This window comes from Trichechus manatus, unplaced genomic scaffold (genome assembly GCF_000243295.1).
Source record: "Trichechus manatus latirostris isolate Lorelei unplaced genomic scaffold, TriManLat1.0 scaffold00074, whole genome shotgun sequence".
Classification (NCBI taxonomy): domain Eukaryota; kingdom Metazoa; phylum Chordata; class Mammalia; order Sirenia; family Trichechidae; genus Trichechus; species Trichechus manatus.
The window spans coordinates 7,647,976-7,651,936 of NW_004444010.1; the positions used below are offsets into that span (position 1 = coordinate 7,647,976).

General features: G+C 56.9%; 1 protein-coding gene across 1 annotated transcript; it reads right to left on the reverse strand.

Moving 5' to 3' along the window:
• Nucleotides 1–2,282, reverse strand: CCNO (cyclin O). The gene is made up of 3 exons (XM_004380507.1): nucleotides 1,905–2,282; nucleotides 1,069–1,254; nucleotides 1–596 (listed from the first exon to the last, which is right to left on the reverse strand). Exons 1-3 carry the CDS (start codon nucleotides 2,280–2,282, stop codon nucleotides 111–113), a joined length of 1,050 nt encoding a protein of 349 aa, XP_004380564.1. The 3' UTR covers nucleotides 1–110.
• Nucleotides 2,283–3,961: the final 1,679 nt, after the last annotated feature.

The following is a 3,961-nucleotide window of genomic DNA, read 5'->3' on the forward strand; positions in this document are numbered from 1 at the left end:
GCTGACCAAGCAAGAGCCCTGAACCCTCTCTGTGGACCGATACTGCACTCTTTCAAAGTAATGAATGCGGTCCAGCAACCAGGCCAGGGAAAGGAGATTAAGGTTCTGCTTTATTTCAAGCTCGGGGAGAGGGTGCACTTCTCGCAGATCTGGAGGGGCAGCATGTGAGTCAGGGAGCCCTCGTTGATGGTCACCAGCAGCTGCAGCTTGCCCAGGCAATCCTGTAGCACTGCCTCGGGGTGCCCGCCCAGAAGCAGATCCACCGGGCGCGGGAGCCGCAGCATGCGGTCTGCCAGTGCCAGGCAGCAGATGGCCAGCAGGGAGGGTGTGTAGCTGGTGAAGGCGTAGTCCGCTAAACTCAGCTCCGCCACCCCCTGCGCTAGGGCTTGCGCCTCCAGGGCTTCGGAGACCGCAGCCTGCCCGGCCTCCACGCGCGCGTGCGTGTAATGCTCCAGGAAGAAGCTGATGGTGGGCGCGCCCAGGCTGAAGTGCAGTTTGTGCAGCACGATGCACTCCAGGTTGCAGAGCTGCTGCTGGGAAAAGGCGCCGCAGCATAGGGCCAGGAGCTGCTTCACGCGCGGCGGGTGCACCTCCACCTGCAACACAAGGCGCGTTCGGCGCCGCAACGCGGCTTTCAGGGCACGAGAAACAGCCCAATCTCGAACCCGGGAAAGAAGAGGGACTCCCTCTACTCCTTACAACAAGACAGCCCGGGCTCCGCCTCTCTACTTCTAACCTTGGATCACCGGGGGCGTACCTCCAGCGCAGTTTAATTCCTGTAGGGCTAAAGTTTCGGTAAGTTTTAGTTTTTTTTTAGTTTTTAGTTTTTTTTTTTTTTTTTTGAGACTACAACAGCGGTGTTACAAAAAGCTGTTTAAGACTGTTTATTTGAATGCTGTGTGAAAGGATTGTTTGTGGGAAAATTGTGAAGTTAAGGCTGTGGGATGTATAAGTTTGCAAACGTCTGCCGAAATGGATTCAGGGAACCCAGAATTGCACGCTGGAGAGCCGGACGGCGAGAGAAAGTGGCCAAGAGTTTTGCTGCCCCCCAGGCGTCCCAGGGAGTACCTGTTTGCAAGCGATGAGCAGTGACGTGACTCCAAGCAGCTGGAAGCAGTCTGCAGCCACTGGTGTGGTGGTGAGGAAGCGGTCCAGAGTGTTCACCGTCAGGCATAGCGACTCGAAGGAGAGGCCGAACTGGCGGTGCACGGGGATCAGCCAGCTGAGCAGCTTACAGCGGGATTCCGCGGTCACCTGCCAGGAGGGAGTAGGATGGCGCGCCGGCTGAGTTTAGGGCGGAGGGAGGAGGAGCTGCAAAAGGGCAGAGCTGAGCAGACTCAGACAGCTTCCCAGGAGGGAAGCGGGAAAAGGAGGAAAAAACTAAATGCGCCGGAAACAGGGAAACACAAGGGCAGCGCTGCAGCCTAAAGAGCGCTAGCGGAGCCCGGAGCTGGGACGCCTGGGTTCGTGCCTGGCGCTGTGTGGAGCGCATCAGATGTATTACCTCGTATAATCCTTCAAGCAACTCAATGGGGATCCATTTTGCAGATGAAGAAACTGGCTCAGGATTGTTAAATAACTTGCCCGAGGTCTGTAGGAGTCCGGGCTCGAACCTAGAAACTGTGTCAACTCGTCTGCACTTTACCGTGCCCTCATTAACCAGCTTGGAGACTTCGGGCAGGTCACTTAAGTCGTCTAGGCCCCGCTTTACTCCATCTGTAAAATGAGGCTTTTGGCCCGGCCTCCAAGGCCCCTTCCCAGTCGGACTGGGGGCAGGAACTGGGCTGGCGCCGGCGGGGATACAGCGGGCTGAGTGGGCGCGGCGGAGAGCAGACAGGGCAGGAAAGGAGAGAGCCGCAGAGAGGAAGAGCGGCGGCAGGAAGCGGGCTCAACCAGCGCCTCACTTGTGGCTGCTGTGCCAGGGATTCCCGTGGGTGGAAGTGGCTCTCCCGCGCCTTGTGGAAATCGTAGCAGCTCTGGCCATAGTCGCGGAAGGTCTGTAGATCTAGCTGTGCCCATGGTTGGGCACGGCCGGGCAGGGGGCTGTAGCACCGCGCTGCGGACGCCGTGGGGCTGTCTGCACCGTCCGAGCCGGAACTGGGGGACTCGAACAAGTCGCAAACACCAGAGTCTCCAGGAAGCGGGCGCGAGTTCAGGGGCTGCAGCGGTTGCTTCCTTCGGAGGCGCAGGCGCCTGCTCTTCTTCACCGGGGCGCAGAGGTTCTGGTCGTTGTCTTGTCTCCTGGCCCGGGCGGCGGGGCTGGTGGAGCAGGAGATCACCATGATGCAGCCGGCTGGCCGACCTACTGCCCCCAACGCCCCAGCTGCGGCGGGCGGGACGCGCGCGCCAGAATGCGAAGGAGGCCGGGCCTGATGGCCCGCGCGGGCCTAAGTACCGGACTGCCCCTTCCCTCCACCACACCCCCGCCCTCTCACTGGCTGGGCGCGGAGCGGCACGAGAACCGCGCTTTCCCGGCTAAAGAACCGCTCCGGGGAGAGCTGCTGGCAAGCGGGAGGAGGAGCTCCAGCCCTCGCCTAACGCCCGCCTTCCGCGCTGGTTCCGCGCGCGTCGTCGTTACCGGGGCAACCTGAGCTGGGGTCGCAGCGAGAGCTGAGTCTGTGTAAGTAAGGCGACGGCTGCGCCGCCAGGTGAGCCCTGGGCCCAGCTGCGGGGCTCGGCCGCGCCCGGGAAAAAGATTCTCCCAGGGGGTATCTCTCAGTCCTTGGCCAGATGGTCTTGACACATGCGAGCACCTTCCATGTCGGCTCTAATCAAGGTCGGTAATTGTGTAAAGATCCTCTTCTGAGCTCCAAATGAAGGCACCGGCTTAAATTCTGCAGCACAGGAAAAATTATTGCAGTGACCCATACGGGATATGAGCAATACTCTTAATTCAACTGAGTTTATGATTTTCTTTTCAGTCGGTACCTGAGTAGTCAGTATACCTTTTTTTGCTGGTCTCGGGAGCAAAACCTTGGCAGGCTCTGCTGTGGTGTTGTGTATCTGGGAGATAGTTCAGCCAGCCAGGCATTCGTGCTCAAAACAAAACAGAAAATCGCCCAACAAACCCCAAACAGCAAGTCTGCCGTCTTGTAATAGCTTCTCCCACTCTTTCCACCCCAAACCAAGTGAATTGAGGCTGCAGAGGTTGGAGGTTCTTGTTGTATCTAATTGCTCAACGGCCTCTTTTATTTTAGGTTATTAGCTTCTGACTGGCTGGCCCTGGTGGCCTAATCTGTCTTCGTTATTCCTTGCTCCGCTTTCTGCTCCTTTAGGGTGAGCAGCTCAGAGAAGCAGAGCGGAATGGGTGAAGGGAGGCCCAAGCAGGACAGACTGGATCGGGCAATTTCCTCAAGGCACCCCTGGGATAGTGCACAGACACCTGTCCTTGAAGAAGCTCGAGCTCTTCTCAGGCCTGAGTGAATCTTTCTAAGGGGCTCTGACGCTTTAGGACTCCAGTTCTGGTAGAGAACTGGAGGGGGCGGGGGCAGAAGTGCCATCTAATCCACTTGGTAGGCATTTGCCAGTGACAGAAAGCCCAGATGCCCTCAGCCTGACAGTTTCCAGAGGTGCTCCAAGAGGTGAGGTTATCAGGTGCAGTACCAAGAGCAGCATCAGCCATTTACACCTCATTTTGGGAGAAAGCTGACAAATGTATGTAATCAAAGTGTAAATTTCTCTCCCCAGAAATTTAGTGGAGTCTGCTAGATTTGCAGGTAAAGAACCCAACTCTTTTCAGGTTCTGGTCCTTGTTAACGTTTTCTTTCCTTGTGACTCGGAGCAAGCTTTTTAGTCTCCTGGCCTAAATAGTGTCATCTGTAACATGGGGAAAACCTTTCTAGATGATTCTTACCTACACAGGTAATTCTTACCCACACAGCTGATTCTTACCTATATAAGTGCCAGGCCTCCCTACCTCCCCTCAGGCTGTTGTTGGAGAACCATTATGGGAGGAGCAACT